The sequence below is a fragment of the Candoia aspera genome, chromosome 2 (genome assembly GCF_035149785.1).
Source record: "Candoia aspera isolate rCanAsp1 chromosome 2, rCanAsp1.hap2, whole genome shotgun sequence".
In the NCBI taxonomy this organism is placed as follows: Eukaryota; Metazoa; Chordata; class Lepidosauria; order Squamata; family Boidae; genus Candoia; species Candoia aspera.
Window position 1 is genome coordinate 166559563 of NC_086154.1, and position 20725 is coordinate 166580287.

The window sequence follows — 20725 nt, forward strand, 5'->3', positions numbered from 1 at the left end:
GTATGTTCTGTCACAAACACTTCTTCTGCCCCTTGAACCTTGCTGCCTGAAACTCCTAATGGCTTCTGAAAGCTGGCGTAATCTACTTAAAAATTAACCAACCAAGGGGAAAAGTAATGAAACATGGATGGCTGTAATCACTGGGGAGTGTGTCTGGCCTGTACTCCTGCATGCTTGGATGCTTCCTTGTAGCCAGGAACATCTAGCAAGTTTAGAAGAATTGGTGGTGAGCTTTCATTGGAAGAGTGGCTTACAACCTCGGGAAGAGCAGATGCTGCTCCTGCTGGTTGGGATGGACAGTGCAAGATGGCCCAAACTTTCCTGAAGACACAGGGAGATACCTGAGGTGCAGACTTCCAGAATAAGGGAATGCTGATTAGCTTTGTAGGATCCAGGGAGGAATTTAGGGGACAGATTTGCTTGTCTACATTATCTTTGCCTCAGACGAGGGCTGCCATGCCACAGTATCCCTAAATTATAGAATGGAGTGCTTTTTGTTTTTCCTTCAACGGGTAGGTGTCCTCCACAAGGGCAAATTATTTACAGTCTTCTCTAATACAGAGGTCCGTTTTTTCTCTCCAGATGTTTTCCAGTTTTCTTTATTGTTCTAACTTCACATTTTCAATTTTTAAAGAACTCCTTTTTCTCACATCCAACAATTTTTCTGTCCGTTTCTTTATTTAGTTTTCCTTTATTTCTTCATTCCTTATTCTCACAACAAACAAAACAAAACCTCCTTAATCCACAGCTACCAAATTTAGGCAGTATAGATTCCCATTTCCAAAGGTTTTGTTTGTTCTTCTTGTATTTTTGTCTCCCCCACCCCCATTTCTTTTGTATATAAAAAAAGAAAGAAATTTTAAAAACTGACTCAGAGAAGAGGTCATTTCTGCTGTGAAAGTTCTGAACTTTAGGAACAGCAATACAGTAGCAATACAGGCTTTGCTGGTCCTGCTAGTGTGCCTAGATGGTATCCCAAAGGTGGTTTGGATTAATGTTTTAATTTGTTGGTAGGCTTTAAAAATACAGTAGGATTTGTCCATGCAAAGTCAGTTCAATTTACCATGAGTGGTTAACTGAAGTACTGAAGTCTGTTTGAGATTCAAGAAAATTCTGAGGTGGCAAACCAAGCCAAAGTTAATCATGACTAACTCCCATTCAAAACAACAAAAGTGGTCTAATTGAGAATAACTTTCCTGTACAGCATCTGTTATAAGGATTATGTATCAGGCATTCATTTGTAAGATGGGTGACCCTTGTATAACTTAAGCATTAAATGTTTTGAATTGTTTTAATTTAGTACTGGATTTTGTAAGCTGCCCAGAGTCTTCCAGAGTGGGCGGCTATAATAGACTTACTGAAATAATAAATAATAAATCTTCTGTCCACTGGGAGAATTATGCCTATATAAAGCAAAAATGCAATCCAGTTGCTGAATTAAGATGTTTCCCAATTAAAAAGCTACAGTTCAATTCATGTTTGGCATGCAGATGGTGACGGTTTAATTTCCCACCTTTTCATTTAAAAGATTCTCTGGTCCCTGAACTATATTATTGTACGATGGATCAGTGACTGGATGATGATCAGCATCTGGTGGAGGTGCAGGGTTAGACTGAAAATATGTTGTTGAGAACAGAAGAGGCCCTTCTGGTTAAACATACTTCCTTCCTCAGTTGTCCTGGCCTATAAAGAAGAATGGAAAAAATGGTTGTATCATACAGTAAATGCATGACTTCATTCCAGTCTCGGGACCGGGTATGTCATTGTGTGAAAGATGAAGCATATTCCTAAGCTGCATCAATTAGTCAATTGCATTGCTGGGTCACTGAGACAGTTTTGGAACATGGAACATGGTTTTGATCAGTATTAGTCAGCAACTTCACTTCCATTGATTCCAGTGGATTAAATCACATTGCAGTCTAAAATCCTGGAGACTGTTCATCATCACAAGAAGCTTGCAAATGTTTTCTGACCCACGTAATTTAAAACTGCACCCTCTCTCTAATGCAGTGATGGCAAACTTTTTGGGCTTGGTGTGTCAAAAATTTGGAAAATGCCTAACTTGACTCTGCTGGCATGTCACCCCACCCCCGAACACAACAACGACAAAAAGGCTTGTGCAAAGCCAGCAAAAGCTTGCCCCTTCATTCAAAGGCGCCCCTTTGCACAAATTGCAAGTGGCTTCTCTAGTAACTGGCTTTGTGCCAAGGGGTAGTAGTAGTAGTAGTAATAATAATAATAATAATAACAACCCCTTCACACAAAGCCAGCTTCTCCAGGAAGCTGCCCCAGCTCAGTCCCAGCCGCAGTGGCCCTCACCCCCTCCGAGCCCCCTGCCTTTGCCCTCCACTGCTCCAGCAAACCTGGCCGTCTTCTGCAGGAACCGGCTTCGCACAAGAGGGAGCCAGAAGACAGCCAGGTGAGCTGGGGCAGCAGAGGGCAGGGGCAGGGGGCTCGGAGGGGGCAAGGCCACTGCGGCTGGGACTGGGCTGGGGCGGCTGCGGCCTCCCGGGGCATGGCAGTTGTTGTCAGGTGTTGTTGAATGCTGGCGGGTCACCCAAAACCTTGTGGTGTGTCACCTTTGACACACGTGTCATAGGTTCGCCATCACTGCTCTAATGTGTTTTACATTCTGCTTTCTTGACAGTGGGTTTTCTAGTTCACTTTGGCCCTGCTGAATCTGAACAGGTCATTGTATTTTGTGCTTTCAAAGCACGCTGTCAGTGTTCATGCGCCCTACCCACTCTGACCTCAGCAAATCTGGCCTGTTGGTCCTCCACGTTGCTCCCACTTCTGTTGCTTGCCACCTGCTTTTGGGAGGCAGGGATCAAGGCAGAGAGTCGCCCTCTCCAGTTGCAAATAAAGGGTCACCAACCAGCAACTGCAGGCACGTTCTCCAAAGGAGGCGGGTTTTATGCCACTTTCTGTTGTGCCTCCACTGGATTGCAGGCTTGGAGGTGAGAGCCACTGAGGATATCTCCAGGGACAAAAACAGGGTTGTTTCCCATGTGGCAAGACTGAGTGCCCAGTAATGTGCACTAGGGCAAAACTAACCCATTGACAGAACAAGTATTCAGAACTAGGACTGATTAACCATAGAAAACGTGTTTGGCTTCTGGTATATAATTCTTTGAAAACACCATTCAGAATGCAGTCATGGTTAAATTAAAAGGGCAAATTCTGTGCTAAGTATTATAATGAAAAGAACTGAAAATAAAATCTGGTATCCTCATCTGATGTGGCTACGTTTGGAATACTGTCTAGGGTACTGATTACCCTAGTTCGAAAATTTTGATTACATTGCCCTTAAGCCCTCTTAGAAGAAAACCAAGAAGGATCAAGAGATTCTCTTTGAAGAAATAGCAACATGTTTCAGACTTTTGTTTTGAAAAATACTGACTAAGCTATTTGAAAATATGATAATGATTATAAAAATTATGAATGGGTGATAGAATCAGGTCAGAGGAAAGAAGGTATCTGGCATGATGACTGAATTTGTGAAATTCATCACTACAGTTTATGATGATCTGGCTTATATAGTTAATAGTTTTTCCATGTTTAGGGGCCCCCAATAGCTAGAGGGCAGAAGCATGAGAAGGTTCATGCCCTGTTTGATTACTTTTTGTAGATGTTGGTTGGCCACTAATGGAGAAAGAATGTCGAATTAGGTCCTTGGTGTGATCCAGCTGGATCATGCAACTTATATAAATTGAACAAACCAAGGAAATGTTTTCCTTTTTATTTTATTGACAAAATGATACGTATGCTAGCACTGGGATCCAGCAGGGCGACCATATCTGGCCTGCAAAAATCCAGACAACCACTGGATGCCAGCAAGGAAATACAAAAAGCTCTGGCACTTCGATGTAGTGATTATCTGAGCTTTGCAACTCTGATATAGAAGCTGCAGGGCTTTTCCTCAGCAGAGTTAAACATGCTATCTACCAATCCTTGAGCTGGCAAAAAACCATACGGGCATAAAATTTGCTGGTGATCCTTGTCTTGCCACAGGCCTGATGCCCACAAATGGTGCTCCCCTTATTTACCCTAGGAATAGGGTACGTTGAGGACAGGGAATAATGATTTCCCCTGGCTTTGTTTCCCTCCCCTCCCACCAAACATTGCCAGCTAGTGGGAAAACATGCACTAATTATTTTCCATATTAGGGATGGGGATTGAGAGGCAAATTTTTACCAGTGATCTGGGGGGGTGGGGAGTATGTGCCCATAGCAGCCTAAAGTGGACAATAGGTGCTGGCTGATACCACCCCAAGTGGCTACCTGATTGTGACACCATCTGAATGATTGGTAAAGCACATCAGTTTGTACCCATGACAGAACTGTTGTGGCTTGTTGCCTGATGAAAGGGAAAACACTGCTGTAACGTGGGAACAACTAAGGATGACTGTAAACTGTCTCAGGACTGGACTGGAGATGAAGGTAATACCATGAGGACTTGGTAGAAAAAAGAGATTGCTGGGACATGTTTGTGCTGCATTTAGGTGCATGTAGGGAAAGGCCCCTATACAGACATTGTGGAATAAAATTGCATTCCCCAATTACTAAAACGGTATTCAGCTTCTGAAATTTCTCCTTCTCAAGCATTTCTTCCTACCTCGACTAAAAATAGATTCTGTAATGACATCTTGAGATTTATAGGAATCAGACTCTTGTGTTCAGTCCCACATAGGTATCATAGAATGCCTTATCCCATTTGCAAAAATAATCTTTATGATTTCTTATAATCTGTTCCTTAAAATAATAGTAGTAGCCATGTCAAACACTTTTATTAGGCCAATACATTTTACAAAATCGTTGTAAGCTTTTGAGTTTCCAAGAACTCTTCATCAAGTAAGAGTGAAAAGCCAGGAAAAAAGGGAGGGGGAACTTGGCTGGTCTTGCAGCCATGTCTCTGGTAGGTCACGCTGCTGGACGGAACAACAGGAAGTCTCTAGACATGCACATTGGGTTGTGTCTGGTTCAGAGTTTGTTACTTGCCATCTGAAACTTGCTGGCCGTGAAGAAACAAGAGGCCCAATTCGGGAGATTCAAGAGCTCTTCCTTCTTTATTTCAAAACACACACACACACCGGTACTGAAGGGATACAGAACTGCAAAGAGGAGACCATTAACCCCTGTTGAATGTGTGCATTGTGAACATTAAAAGCTGTCCATCTCCTGAGTTGCTTTAGACCAGTGTTTCTCAACCTTGGCAGCTTGAAGATGTGTGGACTTCAACTCACAGAATTCCCCTTGCTGGCTGGGGAATTCTGGGAGTTGAAGTCGACACATCTTCAAGTTGCCAAGGTTGAGAAACACTGCTTTAGACTGTCAATGTGTGCATGTGTCAACATGTTTTCACTGCTGCGTATGTGAAATTAATCCAGTGCTTTTTGAGCCGAAGAGTTCTTTTGAGGTGTTGTTCTGCTGTTCCATCCAAGCTTGCAGGCAATTATTTGATCAATGTGGAAGTGGGAAGCAATGCAAACACTTACATTCAAGTTCTAATGCTGAGTAGAACTTAGAGCAAGTAAAAGTGGACTTTGGAAAAATGTAGATGCCAGGCATTTGTAAGGATTAAAATGGTGCTGTTAATGAGAGGTTGATTGACTAACTCCAGATCTAAGAGCACAACTAACACAACTCTCTGCCTGTTTGCCTTTCCTTTTTTTCCTCCCATACCTCCTGCACAACATTCAGATATCAGGGCTGTAATGTTTAGTTGATTGAAACGTTTTCATTAATTAAAATGTGTCGTAATTAAGTGGGTAACATTTAAACATTATTTAAACATTTTAAATTCAAGTAATAGTAAAACCTTCCATATTATTTTAGAAGATCCATTCCCCTTTCTCTTGCAGACAGTGCATCTCTTGATGATGTAATTTGTGCAGATTAATTGTCACGAAATTAAGTGACTAAGATTTCTTTAATACCGAAGTGTTTTTCAGCCAAGGGCTTTACTTGACTTTTCAGTGGCCTGCAAGGTGCCAGGAGAAAGATACATTTGATTTAATATAATTAACATTTAAACTGAGCTAAAATTAAAATTGAGCCAGTTTGGCGTAGTGGTTAAGGCACTGGGCTAGAAACCGGGAGACCATGAGTTCTAGTCTAGCCATAAGGCACAAAGCCAGCTTGGTGACCCTGGACCAGTCACTCTTCCTCAGCCCTGGGAAGCAGGCAATGGCAAAACACTTCTGAAAAACCTTGCCAAGAAAACCACAGGACTTGTCCAGGCAGTTACCAGGAGTCAACACTGACTTGAAGGCACCAAAAAAAAAAATTAATATAGATGATATGATTATTCTTCCTCTAATATTTTCCCTTTATAAGCCACTGAAAATTAGAATTTGGTGACCTCTGTTACACCTATATTTTGCCTATATAGAGTACCTACTCTATGCAATACCTACTCATTCTGAGAAGTCAGAGTATACCAGCAGGAATTTTTTTGTAACATGTCTGGAACATTGCCAAGCAGATCCTGGCCTTTCATGCTAGTGTCCCAATATCAGATGCAAATTCATAAGTAACATAATGTATGTTGTGTCACTTGTCTCTCTGACAATGCACACAATCTGACGGACTTGGGGCTTTTCCCACCGTTGTGCTGAAAAGCCCTCTGCCCATTCCTGAGTTGGCAACAAACTTCCATTTCATTTTTTGCCACTGCTGCCCCCTGACTTCCCCCAAGATTTATAGTGATACACTTTATACAAATTAAAGCTGTCTTTGGATAGTGTTGAATTAAAGGAGGAAATACTAACTGGTACAGCTGAGGATGACTTAACGCTGTTTCACTCATGGGCTGGGGATGAAATGAAGGCAAGATCAGGGAGACGCAGCAGAAAAATATGTCAAGGCACGTTTGTGCTATGGTTAGGTGTCAGTGGGGAAAATGGCCTGAGAGGCACAAAGCAAAGAGAAAAGAAAAGGTGTCTCATTTGTATGTGTGTTTTGGCTGGGAATTATCCTCCATGGTACCATTTTATAAGGTACCCACTACATGGCCTTAAAATTCCAAAAATGCCCACTAGCCCACATGATTAGGGCCCTTGATTTATAATTTCATAATTTATTTTTAACATTTTTTATTACTACCAGCAAGCTCAGCTCACTCTGACAGATGGATTCGTTTCTGGTAGGATCATTTCATGCATTATACTTTCTGTGCCTATCTTTTACATTTTCTAAAGCACAAATAAGAGGATTGTGTGGTTGCATTTATTCACCTGTGAGGCAGGTTGATATACTATGCTGACTGGCAAGCATTGGCTTGTTGCAATGTGGGATGTCCCTAGAGCAGTGTTTCTCAACCATGGCAACTTTAAGATGTGTGGACTGCAACTCCCAGAATTCCCCAGCCAGCTATGATGGCTGGGGAATTCTGGAAGTTGAAGTCCACACATCTTAAAGTTGCCGTGGTTGAGAAACACTGCCCTAGAGCATCAGAGAGTGACAGATCTGTCAGCTTCTTAGTTAAGATTTTTGGAGAAAATAGAAAGCTAACATGATGAAGAAGCCCACTCTTTTTGAGGAGGGGGTTATTGGGCATGGACTTCCTTCCTTCCTTCCTTCCTTCCTTCCTTCCTTCCTTCCTTCCTTCCTTCCTTCCTTCCTTCCTTCCTTCCTTCCTTCCTTCCTTCCTTCCTTCCTTCCTTCCTTCCTTCCTTCCTTCCTTCCTTCCTTCCTTCCTTCCCACTCAGCATTAAATCTAGACCTATTCATCTATAGAGCTTGCCCTTGGGGGTGCAAAACTGGGAACACGTTCACTGCAATTTCAAGGATGGTTTTTTGCATGACTTTGATTTTCAGGTCACTCGGTGCACTTTGCTATTGTGATGAGTCTGCTCTCCTCACCTGCTACTTTGGGGTCCATCCAAGTACTGTAATGTGTAGACAGCTTTTTCAATCTCTTGGCTTGTGTGCTGGCTGGAGACAAGGGGAGCTATCGGGCAATGCATCTGCAGAGGACTAGGTGGAAACTCTTAGGGAAAGGAAAGGGGGAAATGTGTGTGCAGCAGTGGCGGCTAGAGGAAGGAAAGTGTGGTATGGAATCAGCAACCGTATCCCCAGGGAGGGTGAAAAAAGGCAAGACGCGGCTGTAGCAGTGAGAGCAAAGCCCTGTCCCTTTGTATGTACACGTGATGTTGACACAAGTGCAAAAGGGGTGGGCTTTGTGCTTTCACCACCACCCTCTTGACTCTCCTGCAGATGCCACTGCATGTCAGAATGGAAGAGCTACTAATTTTTGTTCTCGCTTGTCCAGAACTCTTTCTGCAGACATGAGTGCCTTGAATCCAACTTACTTAATCTGATGTAGCAGCAGTGCAGTGGTTTATCTTTTTACCAATGGTAGTCATGGGGTAGTTATTGCTTCATCTGCTGGCTGTTTTATTTTCATTTTTGCATTGGTTTATTCATTTATTAGTCAAATTTGTATAGCCATCCATCTTACAGGAAGTGACTCTGGGTGGCATACGATAATTGGCTGCATTCTTGGGGGGGGGGTTGTACGTTTTTTAAAGAGATCCAGGGGGTTTCTGAGCAGGATACAAACACTGATGAAATGACTTTTCATGTAATGCTGCATGAAACAATGAATATGCATTTATGTTTTGCTAGCAGCACCAAGTATCAATTCATGTTCAACTGAGCAGAACACCCATAACCAGCTCTGACCACCACATAGATGACAGTTGATAACTTTCCTTCCTAAATTATTTGGATATTTATGAATCTGTATTGCCTCTCTAATAATGCTATGGAAATATCTGCTCATCACACCAAGGATGTAAAGTCTGCTCTGCAAAAGGAAACAGCCTTGTTTAGCAAAACTTGATTGCCTCACGCGGTATGATCTGGAAGGTACATCAACAATGAATAGTGGCTGCAGAAGACAACATTCAAGGATAGAAACCTATTCAGTGCTCAGTTCCCTTCTATTTGTCTGTGACCCTTATTGTTATAGCTGTAATATTATAGCCTCTTACTGTGTTGGTAATCAGCTGGAAAACTGCAGTGTGGTTTTGAATTCATCTTGGAGGAGGAAATTTCACTTTCATGTCAGCTGGAAAAGAAGGGGATGAGGTGAGGACCTGGCTGAGAGAATTCTGTCTTGTGGAGAACCTGGCTGCATCCTTGGATAACGTCTGAGGCCCAAGTGATGGAGGCATGAGGTTCTACCAGCATCTTGCTTTCAACTTTTTGTACTCTGATCTTTCTGAACATACTCCATATTCAGTTAAGCTTTTAAATGTTGAACGTGCAGTAAGGACAGAACATTTCATGCCTACCTCATGACTGCATATGGATATCTGTGGGATAAGAAAAGATCAGCTTAGCAGGAATTTCTGACTTTCCCTTCTCCTTGTCTGGCTTCAGCCCCACCCACCTACCCAGTGAGTTAGAAAATAGACAGCTGCTTGATCCATGTGGGAGGGCTGGCTCTGTGGAGCTGGGAATGAGATGATGCAAGAAGTTAATGAACCTGCTGGTGACTTTAAACCATTGACCTATAGGGCAGGAACTGAGTGACATTTTCCTCCCAGCTGCTGGTTGTAGCTTCCCTCTTCAGGCTCTTGTGTGTTGTATCTCCAGCGAGGAGTTTCCCCCTGTAGTTCATTTTCTGACAAAAGTGAATAATTCCCCAAATCCCAGCAGTTACAATCCTTCCTGACTGAAGATCTTACCTGACAGCTGAGAAACCCAGTATCCAGTTGAATGGTTAGTGTTGATGCTTTGTGGTAAACATCCAGAATGAGTATTAAATTAAGAGTCTCCAACTGTTCTAGAACTGTTAAGTAGTACTTCCTGCAACTTATGTTATAAGATGGCCTTCTCCAGTCTGGGCACTGTTTTGACTATTCTTCTGTTATACAAACCAGATGGGACTGAATAAATTGACAGTGTAAACGAAACATGTTTAAATCAGCAGGTACCAGCAAACTTTCTAAAGGGTAAAGGTTGGCATCCTTTGAACTCCAGTTTAGAATCATAGGAACATTTTATTACAGTTAATAAAGGCAACGGGTTAGAAACCAGGAAGCTGTGAGTTCTGGGCCTTCCTTAGGCACGAAAGCCAGCTGGGTGACCTTGGGCCAGTCCCCCTCTCTCAGCCCAAGAGCCAATCAGGCGTAGTAGGAGAGTTCTAGTCCCGCCTTAGGGACGAAGCTGGCTGGGTGACCTCGGGCCAGTCCCTCTCTCAGCCCAACTCACCTCACAGGGTGGTTGTTGTGGGGAAAGCAGGAGGAGGAAGGAATATTAGGTATGTTCCCCGCCTTGAGTTATTTATAAAAATAATAAAGGCTGGATAGAAAATAAATTAAATATAAATAAATAAATAAATTGACCAGCTCAAAAAACAAAAAGAAAACAAATTGTGACATAGCAGATAAAAAACACAGTAAAACCCAATAATTATAAAACTGATGTGGTCAAATATGGTGTATTTTACAAATAGTAAAACTTAGCCATGTTAAGAGAACTAAAATCCCGTTGATCAGATAGTAACAAGTGTAAATAAAATGGATCCACGTGACCTGGAAATCGGACTAGATGAGGAATTATTAGCTGCAGTTGGGCATCTTTACAATGAGAATATAACAAAATATGAGTTGAAGTTTTAAGAGCAACTTTATGCTAGACTTTGATCATAATAAAGATTTGATTTGATTAAGAACAACTTGAGCATAGAGGCAGCATCTTTGTTCAGATGGGCTATCTTGTAATTTCCTCTCAAAAACAGCTGTTGGGAGGGCAGTAAATCTTGCCAGGTTAGGGCTGTTCTGAATTTGGGAACTGTTACTTGGTTTCAATATCTAGCTGCTTTGGAAAAAGATGAAGAACTCATCTTTAGGTATGACTGCCAGATCTGACTAGGCTTCCAAATCCTTGGCATGCTGCTTAAGGACTCATACCCCATCATCAAGATTGCATCCATTTCTCCAACTTAGATATATTAATAGCATGATATTCCTGAAGTCTTGGACTTATTTTGGCATTTTCTCAAGCAGTGCAGCATTTATATCTAATCTGTTGGGATAGCTGGTCTCAATTGTCTGAATTAAAAAGATGGTTTGAGATCATTATGATGGACTGAGGATGTTATTTAAGAATGGAATGGTTGGTCAGGGTTAGAAATGACCAGGGTATTCTTGTATTCTTCAGGGTCAGTTTATCCTCCTGAACGTGAGCCAGAACTTGAAGTGATTTTTGTTGTGGAGGCTGACCCTTTGCAAGTGATGTGTCCCCAGAGTAACATTACCTTTTGCCCTATATACCTAGGAAACAAACATTCTGTTTTCCTTTTGGATTTTTACATCCAGTAAAGGGTGAAGTATCTTTTACTCTAACTTAAAATTATGTTTTATTATTTTATGATTGTGATTATGGAACCCCACTGCAGAATGTCTTGATTTAAATCTCCAGGTCTCCTAGGCACTTCTTAGTTTTAGGCATGAAAAATCCCCCTCTGAAATATGAAAGGAGGTGGTGATAATGGCCACTGATCTCAAGGGGGGGTTGCAAATTGCATGTATAAGATTACGCTTACTAGTCCCCTACCCTCAGTAGTCAGGAATGCTCTTCCTGAATTATAGAGCAGTACTCTTTGATGTAAGCAGAATAAGGCAGAAATCTGCTCTCTTTGTTCAGAGTTTTTTAAAGTAAAATTCTTTAAAAGGTCCAGATTCGTAAGTGACTTCTATAGATTAATCAGGTAATAGTTCTATTCTCTCCTTTAATGCTCTTTGCAGACTCATTTCTCTTGTTGATTCACACTTGATTTTATCTGCTCCCTTGTTGTGTATAATGATTTAGTAGCTAAGGTACTGTTTTTATTAGTTGCCTTGAAGCAGCCCCAAGAAGCTAGGATATAAAATTCAAAATTAATAAGTGAAAACAAATGAAAAGTGGGTCCCAACTAGCTGTTTGGGATACAAGGGTGAGTCCTAGCTCCAAGGAGCTAGAAGAAGGGCATGGTCCCAAAGCACCGTTGGCTTTTGCCCGAGTCCCGTTTCTCACTTGTGGGCTTTGGTCTTTTTCAGATCCGCTGGCTCCCTCCCTCAGAGGCTACTTCTCAGGGCTGGAAGTCCCGTCAGTTCTGCTGAATCCTGTGTGAGTAGATGAGAAGCACCCCTTGCCTGAGGCTCCAGCTGATCACCAGGGGGAATGCAAGGACTGTGGCTTCTGTTTCTCGTGGTGTGTGTAGAATGAATGCCAGACCTGTAATTACTCTCTCCTTTGGAGCCCCATCTCCAGATATCTTCTCTCTGAAAAAGCTCACTTCTAACCTTTAACAACTCTTATGCAATTTGGAGAGGACAGATCTGTTGTTCTGTGGCATAGTAATAGTAGTGTTAATATTCTGGAAGCTCAGACAGCATACATGGGAGTCCTCCTACTTGTTAATTAGGAGAAGCTGGACCGGGAGAGAGTGATGGTTGAAAATCATGGTGGTCAAGTGGGGACTGGAATCTGCATCTCTTCAAGTCCAAGACCTACACCTTAACCAGTATCTTAAATTAAATTAACTGGCTGAAATTAGAAGTTGCAGTGCCTTCTTAGAACTGAGATGTGTGAGGAGGACCTCTGTGGGAAAAGTCTTGTTCGTACATTCTTTCCCATGGTGAAAAAATATTTGGGGAACAGGGCTAACCTTATTTTAACATTATGTTGCCAGTCAGTTAAAAAAAATTGATGTCAGAGTGAGCTGAGCTTGCTGGCAGTAATAAAAAAAATGTTAAAAATAAATTATGAAATTATAAATCATGGGCAAGGGCAAGGTGGATGGATGATATTCTAGAGGTGATGGACTCGTCCCTGGGGGAGCTGGGGGTGTTGACGACCGACAGGAAGCTCTGGCATGGGCTGGTCCATGAAGTCACGAAGAGTCGGAAGCGACTGAACGAATAAACAACAACTAGGACAAAATGGGTTGATTGGCTGGATCGGAGATGCAGATTTGGAAGGACAGACTGGACTGGACGCTTCAGCAGTTTAGGGTGCCTTGAGAGTGAGTGAGAGTGCCTTGGACTGCAAGAAGATCAAACCAGTCCATCCTCCAGGAAATAAAGCCAAACTGCTCATTTGAGGGAATGATATTAAAGGCCAAACTGAAATACTTTGGCCACATAATGAGAAGACAGGACACCCTGGAGAAGATGCTGATGCTAGGGAGAGTGGAGGACAAAAGGAAGAGGGGCCGACCAAGGGCAAGGTGGATGGATGATATTCTAGAGGTGACGGACTCATCCCTGGGGGAGCTGGGGGTGTTGACGACCGACAGGAAGCTCTGGCATGGGCTGGTCCATGAAGTCACGAAGAGTCGGAAGCGACTAAATGAATAAACAACAACATAAATCACAGGCCCTAATCATGTTGGCTAGTGGGCGTTTTTGGAATTTTAAGGCCATGCAGTGGGTACCCCATAAAACGGTGCCATGGAGGATAGTAAAAATCCATACATTTACTAGAAGAGAAATGAAAAAGGTCCTGCTAAAGATCCATTTAGCCACCTCATTTTGAAGTTGTATTTTTTTCTTCTTCTGGCAATTGGCCATATCAAAATAAGCACTGAGCTTCAGCCACCCAACATTTTTTCTAAGAATGCCTCAGGGATCTCTATGGCCCCAAAGAGGTTCCCATTTATTTTTTGAATTTTTTTAAAAAAATAATAATTCAGATGCATCATGGAGTCTATAGGTACCAGAAGAGTCTGTTGGTCACATCAGTAGCATGAGTGCTGTTTTGGAGGTTCAGGATATATAAACTGGGGCTTTTTTTTTTAAGAGCACATAGACAATGTGTGTGCTACTCATGGCCATCTTGGCTCCTCCCTTAGGGCTATTTAGAGTTACAAGGTAGATTCCAAAAAGGTACTTCAGAGAACACAAAGGTAGCACTATCTGCAACTCCTTAAAACTGCTGGGATGGGTGATCCAGGGAGAAGACATGGCTGCACCGTAGCACTTATTTGGAGTTAAATCCAGAGCCCTGCACAGCCCTAATACAAACCCATAAAATAGAAGACCAAGCATAGAGCGGGCAGTTTAAAAACCTATAGCCACCAGTCTTTTTAAAAATTCAGACTAATAATATTTTGATGGCTACCTAGAGGTTTTCCCCTCTCTGAAGGATGTTGCTCGGATGCCACAACAGAAGACAAAGTCTGTTGCCTTCTATAGCTGCCCACCTTGGGAGCTTCCCGAGCAGGGCCTTAGGTAAAGATTGCATTCCAACGTGAAGTTCTCAAGATGTTTTTGTGTCTCCAGTGAGTAGTTATCCCTCATTCTTTTGGGGATGTAAAGAATGCCTTCCCTGTGGTGTCTGTGTATGAGCCCCCTGCAGTATGTGGGGTTATGGGGTGGGAAGGAATGTGATTTAGGTAAGTGCTTGGGGCTCAGGGCTGGTAGAGAGCTGTCCTCAGATGATCTGAACTAACTGAACATCAGAATAGACGGGTAACATAACTACACTGTGGAGGGTTCATGTATGAATTATAAACAGTTCCATCTACTCTCTGCAATGAAAGAACCCAAGCCAGCCTCTCTGTCTTTTGCAGCTTTCTTTTTTTCTGAACCAAAGAGGATTAATTCACCAGTTATCTTCCCCTCTCTGTTTTTAAATTATTTTTAGCCAAATAAAACAAATCTGCTGTTTCTTTTAAAAAACAAAACAAAACAAAACTAATGAAAACTTCACTGGCTGCACTTCAAGGTTGGAAAGCTTTAAATCAAGGTCATACACTCATGGGGTTATCTAAGGACAGAGGCCACAGGGGTGAAAAAAAGGGGGAAAATACAAGCTGAATTTAGTTCTGTAAATAAAATGGGAAACTTAAAAATGCAAAGCAGCATGGCTGCCCTGATGGGTAAAAAGGAGGAGGAAAATTTTCCCCTGAGGAGCGGCTGGTCTGAGTCAGGCAGTGGCTTAAACTCAATTTTTTTTTTCCCCTTTGGAACTGTATTTTTCAGACCTTCTACTAGATTATTCTTCTTTCCGTATGGATTACAGAATCCACCCCTGAAGCCCTGCGGATTTGGGAATGTGCATATAACCTCATTTCAGTCAGGATCCACATGAGCTAAAACTATTAGGCTTCATTGCCTCACAGTGCAGCCTGGTAGCACTCCAAAATGGATCCACTGCTTTTCTTGCCTCTTTCGATGGCAGAAGGCATGTGGCAGAATACAAGCTGTTCTTCAGGAAAGGGTTTCCATGTGCTACAAGAAAGGTCAGATACAGAGAATGGTTTGTTGTGTATTCGTTCAGTCGCTTCTGACTCTTCGTGACTTCATGGACCAGCCCACGCCGGGGCTTCCTGTCAGTCAATGCCACCCCCAGCTCCCCCAAGGTCGAGTCCGTCACCTCTAGGATATCATCCATCCACCTTGCCCTTGGTCGGCCCCTCTTCCTTTTGCCTTCCACTCTCCCTAGCATCAGCATCTTCTCCAGGGTGTCCTGTCTTCTCATTATGTGGCCAAAGTATTTCAGTTTTGCTGTTAATATCATTCCCTCAAGTGAATGGTACAGTATTGGAATTAAGAGGGACGTGTCAGCATGCTCAGAGGAATGCCAGATTTACAGGGAAGGCAACATAATTAGGTTAAAAGAACACCCTTAATGAGTAAAACAGCTCTTAACAGCAGTCAGGTAGGACTAAGCCTGAGCAATAGGATAGGATGCTGAACATCTGCAGGGAAAACAAAATTGGTGGGTGTGAGGATGTAATGCAGTGTTCTGAAAAAAAAGGGCTTGGCAGCTTGGTGGAACCTTAAAGAACAATGTTTTGATGGGGATCACACACAGTGCTATGTCAAAATGTGGTTTGTTGATTGTGGCTTAGTGTGTTATTGGAATCCAGCTGCTGTGGTATATGGCTTAACATATGTTTAAACCCCAATTGTAGCTTACTGAGCCATGACCTTAGCCTGACATGTGAATCCAGTCTTTGTTGCAGATCCCACTTAGGTGGTATTACCAATTGTTCTCTCATATATATGAACACTCCCAGATTCCATGGGACAATTCCCATGGAAAATGGAATTCAAAACCACGACTCCAGAGCATTTTTGCTGCAGCTTCTGCTTAGCCACAAGCCAAAAAGCTGGTCAGGCAAACACCAGCTATATTAATGACTCCAATTGGGCCAACCAGAAAAAATACTGCAACAGCACTGAAGGGACTTACAAACCCCCAGCTGTTTCTACTTCTTTTATATCCCGCATGTGACAAGAAGGACTTAAAGATCAGTGATTAGCTGATTGGATCACATGAGTTACTTTAACCCTGCCCCACTCCCAAACTAAGTTAGAATGGTGGTGAAATAGATTTGCCCTTTCATATAGGCTTCAGCCAATTCCCCGAAAAAACAAATCATGATCTCTAAACCAAAACGTGAGGGGAGATACCTGCCCCCCTCTCCATTGTGAAATCAGCTGCTAATGTGGGACTCCTTGAGAGGTGAGGATCCTTGGTCCTTTTTTCCTCACCCCTATCCTAAAGCCGTTCTACCGGCAGAAAGAAGAGCACAGGAATTAAAATGTGGACTTGGTTTTTTTTTTCCTTGCAAATTACAACCTGAAACTATGTGGAATTAAGATACATAAGAAGCCATCTCTTCCCGTCCAAGATGCTTCATGGATCCATAGAGCTGCAGTCTTGGTGGCATTTTGCTGCTCTTAAGAATGTTTGTTCATTTAGATACACCCCTACTACCCTGTTTCATTCAATGGCAGATACCATTAATGCAGCCAGCTGTGCCAAGGAGTGCCCAACGTTGTGTGAGCCGAGGATCACACTTGGCAGAGTCAGAACAACAACAAAAATGGCTTTAATTTGACCTTATACTTCATTAATAACAAATGAATGTAAATATGCTTAATCGTCATCTCAAAAGGGGGAACACCTGGGGCTAACCTCGTCTGGGCTTGGAAGCTAAACAAGGGCAGATCTGGTTAATACCTGGATGGGAAGCTGCCAAGGGATTCCAGGGCTGTAGCTAGACAGGAAGGTTAAAAAACAAGCCCACGTCCTGGAAGACGTCAATGGCAAACCACTGCATATTGCTACCAAGGAAATGACACGTCTGTGTCCATAAACTCAGCATGGAGACTTTATTTTAATACAGCTATTCTCCCCATGTGTTACAATTTAGGAGCGGCTTTTAAAGACGCCTTGCCACTTATTGACTCTATATCTAAAATCTAATGCCATGCTAAAAAGGATTTGCTGGTGATAATGCAAAAGCGGGTTATCGTTTCCTATTCCTCCACATCTGAGAGTATGACTAGTTTCTGATTATGCGACAAAGTAAATACGTTGGCTGGGAGTTTGGGAGTTGAAGGCCAGCAGACCTGGAGGTCACCCAGTTGGAGGAGGTTTTGGAGCAGCTCCGTGACGCCCAGTGGCGGTTGGCTGTCTTAACAGCTGAGCTCCGAGAGGCCATCTCTTCATGCTGTGCTTATGAGCATCCAACAGGAGGCCAGGCTTTGCTGGACATTCACTACTCAGCCTTTTATTCTAGTCTGCCAAGGCCTTTTACTTTCCTTTAAACATCCACCACTTTCTACCCCAAAGGAAGTTTTGAAATTGCTAAGTTTCATAAGAGAATATTGGCTTCTAAGTCAAAGTGAGTACAGAAAGGATTGATAAAGAAGATAACTTCCTAGTTCTAGTAACCTTTTCTCCCTCCACCAAATCTGTTCAGCTTAGTCTTGTCACATTTGAAAATCACAGCTTCAGTAGACACAGTAGTAAATTGCACTGGTATTCTCTTTTAAAACTTAGTAAATGTCCTTTTCCTAATATAGCAACTTTCTTTTCCAAAGCCTAAATAATTTAATCATCAGTGATTAAATAAGAATTGTTCGGTGTTTTTAAGCAGAGTTACAATGAGTGCACCAGTAAGTTATTTTCATACTAACATATTTGTGTGTGAGAGGGAGAGATGTAAAAATAAGATTGGAGCACTTGTAGATTGTTCTCTCCAAAACATTATGCAAACGTAGCCATATTTGGGAACAGTTCTCTCAGTCATTGCAATGGCAAAACCCTGGAAACATCCCTATGTAAAGTTCACCTCCCATAACGCATATGAACTTTTATGCATCAAGAAGGCAAACAGGCTCTCTCTCAAAAACCCTAAAGTCGTTACTTCATATGCCATCAAGACCACAAAGTAGCTATTTCATATGCTGAAGTACACCTGCTGACAGAGCAGCCTGGCAATGGAGAGTTGCTGCATGGGCTAATCCTGCTTTGGGCCAATGTTTTGCAAGGGTCTGCTCCTTTTCGGAGGATGAGCCAATGCTTCGAGCTAATCTTTCTTGCTGGCTTGGATCATTTTGAGGAAGAGATCCTTCACACATCCAACTTTTGATGATAGCCAAGCTTTTACTTTTTTCACTGCCTGCCTTTGGGCAAGTAACGCTTTCTTATCCTAGCCTACATCTCTGGGCTGATTGTGAGGAAACAGAGATTTCTTTTCTTGATCCTGTTCCACAATTGGCAAAGATGGGTGGCGTACATTGTTGACTAATCATTGCAAAATCAAGCTAAACTTCAGGTTTTCCATTGATCTTTAACAGGATTACAGCTTTCCTTTTGCAAATAAATATAATGCAATTATAAAGGGACGCGGTGGCGCTGCGGGTTAAACCGCTGAGCTGTCGATCGGAAGGTCGGCGGTTCGAAACCGCGCGGCGGGGTGAGCTCCCGTTGCTCGTCCCAGCTTCTGCACACCAAGCAGTTCGAAAACATGCAAATGTGAGTAGATTAATTGGTACCGCTTCGGCGGGAAGGTAACGGCGTTCCGTGAGTCATGCTGGCCACATGACCCGGAAGTGTCCTATGGACAACGCCGGCTCCAAGGCTTTGAAACGGAGATGAGCACCGCCCCCTAGAGTCGGACACGACTGGACTTTACGTCAAGGGAAACCTTTACCTTTACCTATAATGCAATTATAGTTAATTGCCGAGTGGATTCTCCAAGTTGTTTCAATCAATGGAAATCACTACATCATCCATAAATAGGAACAACAAATTCCCTTAGATAAGTTAACACATTTTTGTGTGATTCAGTGTAGCATTTAGCAAGTTATCATTTCTTAATCCTGAGGGGGATAGATGTATCCTCAAGATCTTTTTCTCTGCTTATGTGTATTACAGTAATGGCCAAGTACAACTGGCATATCTCCCATGGGTAGAGAAGTCTTCTGCAGTTCAAATGTTGGGAAGCAACAGGATTATAGCCTTCATGTCTTTGGAAAAGCAGTTAAGATGCTACTTGTCTGCACCAAGGAAGCCAGAGATAATACTGGATTATGAATGCTCAGTTATTGGAGATGTATTGAGCTACTGGCTTGCTGTTTATATTTTAGTTGTATTTTGTTATGTTCATCTTGTACTATGTTGGATTGTATAAACTGCTCGGAGACATGTGATTGAAGCAGCATATAAGTCCTAGTAATCTCTTGGGGGAGACGGGCGGTAATTAAATTTGAATAATAAATAAGTAAAATATAAATAAACAAGCAAAAAAGTGACTGAAGTACACATGGGGTATCATGGATTGTATGTGTGCCTTTGAGTCAACGTTGACTCTGGTGACTGCCTGGACTAGTCCCTGCAGTTTCCTTGGCAGCTTTTTCATTAGTGGTTTCCCATTGCCTCCTTCCCAGGGCTGAGAGTGACTGGCCCAAGGTCACCCAGTTGACCTCGTGCCCAAGGTGGGACTAGAATTCATGATCTCCCAGTTTCTAGCCTGGTGCCTTAACCACTAGACCAAACTGACTTTATCACGGATTGGTAACATTTTCCAAGCTAGACTAAAACAAAATATATAGTCGGGGGTGGGGGGGGAGCCAAAAACAGTATTCCTGCACATTAGCTTAAGAACATGAACAGCTATTGATGAATAACTGTTTTATTATAGCTATTTGTACCATAATTGTATATTGTAGTTCAGTTGACTGCAGATGCTAGGTTCCCCCCTTCCACCATATGAAGTTTATCTTATTTTAAGAAATACATGGCAGGAGTAGAAGATTGTGCCTTGGGTACATAGATCAGGCTTCTATTTTTATCTATTACCCAAACCCGCATGTAACCAGAGGAAATTATTTTCACTGTCCTTGGTAAGTTACAATGTTCTGGCTCTTTCCTAAGTTGAAATCTAATTGACTTTTAAGATATTGTATAAGACAGAGATCTTACTGGGTAGTCTGGGGCAATTTGCTCTCCTTTGGTCTCCATTTTCAGGAGTAATTATTGCCAGATATTCACAAGGAGAAATGTGTTGCAAATACTACTTAGTGATACTTCATAAATTTTACATGTAATAAATGGAGTTTCTGATGGTGCATGTATCTCTGCCTTAGGTACCAGGTGTGTGATGGCGGCTACACTCTGTCTTGTGGGTATTAATACATTCTTCCAAAGTCGCTACTGGTGTCTTACCTTCATCTTCCAAATTGCAGTGTGGTCGGTAAGTCAACATCTAATCATAAAAGTATGCTTTAGTTAGAGTGAACCAAAAATCTTTTAATACCTCTTCAGCAGTGGAAACAGAGGCCTAGGCTTCTGCTCCCTCCGTCCCATAATAGTTTGACCTAAGAAGCACGTATCTTGTATCTTCTTTAGGACAAATCAAAGTGGCAGACAGTGATAGACAATGTGAGTGTGCACCATCTAAAGTATATGGCATAGATTTGGAAGTTTAA

General features: G+C 42.3%; 1 protein-coding gene across 1 annotated transcript in view; it reads left to right on the forward strand.

The window, feature by feature from the left end:
- The window catches only part of RBPMS (RNA binding protein, mRNA processing factor), a 104428-nt gene extending 83941 nt beyond the window's left edge, over positions 1-20487 (forward strand). The window contains exons 7-8 of the mRNA XM_063294766.1: positions 12050-12119; positions 20384-20487. Of these exons, the coding sequence (XP_063150836.1) occupies positions 12050-12112 (63 nt within the window). The 3' untranslated portion in view covers positions 12113-12119; positions 20384-20487. The remainder of the gene's footprint in view (positions 1-12049; positions 12120-20383) is intronic.
- Positions 20488-20725: the final 238 nt, after the last annotated feature.